A 495-nucleotide genomic window follows, 5' to 3' on the forward strand; every position below is an offset into this window, starting at 1 on the left:
AGCAACTCATGCATACATAGATTCATTCTCATCATTCTACCCCATTCCTAACTGATTATAAATTCTACACCCATTTCATTCATCCCATAACCCAAAATGAAAAACATTCACATCACTCACCCAATGAACAACATTCTTTTCTTAAGACTCAACCACTAAGGACCTCTTATTCACTTTTCACATTTCTAAGCTCTAACACTTTTTATTATCCCTTCCCCACTATCTTATTGAATCTTTCTTTTTTTCTTTTTCTTTTTCTCCATTTTTTTTTTTAGAGGGGGAAGATCTCAAACAATACAATCAAGAGCTTTCTTATTTTTCTATTCTAGGTCCCTAGGGCTTTTCTTTCTCATGACAATATTTTGTTCATCAATCTCAACTTTATTACTTCCCAAACCCAAGATATAAACCTTTAAGGAACAAAGACCCCACTCACCATCCTAGAAGCTAGCTCAAATGATGACCCTATGCTAGCAAGAGATGAGAACAAATCCA

At 34.5% G+C, this 495-nt stretch overlaps 1 protein-coding gene across 1 annotated transcript in view; it reads right to left on the reverse strand.

Moving 5' to 3' along the window:
- Window positions 1-320: 320 nt before the first annotated feature.
- The window catches only part of LOC106330506, a 2,179-nt gene continuing 2,004 nt past the window's right edge, over window positions 321-495 (reverse strand). Inside the window, exon 4 of the mRNA XM_013768962.1 lies at window positions 321-410. Within this exon, the coding sequence (XP_013624416.1) occupies window positions 321-410 (90 nt within the window). The remainder of the gene's footprint in view (window positions 411-495) is intronic.

Source organism: Brassica oleracea, chromosome C3 (assembly GCF_000695525.1).
Source record: "Brassica oleracea var. oleracea cultivar TO1000 chromosome C3, BOL, whole genome shotgun sequence".
NCBI classification, from domain to species: domain Eukaryota; kingdom Viridiplantae; phylum Streptophyta; class Magnoliopsida; order Brassicales; family Brassicaceae; genus Brassica; species Brassica oleracea.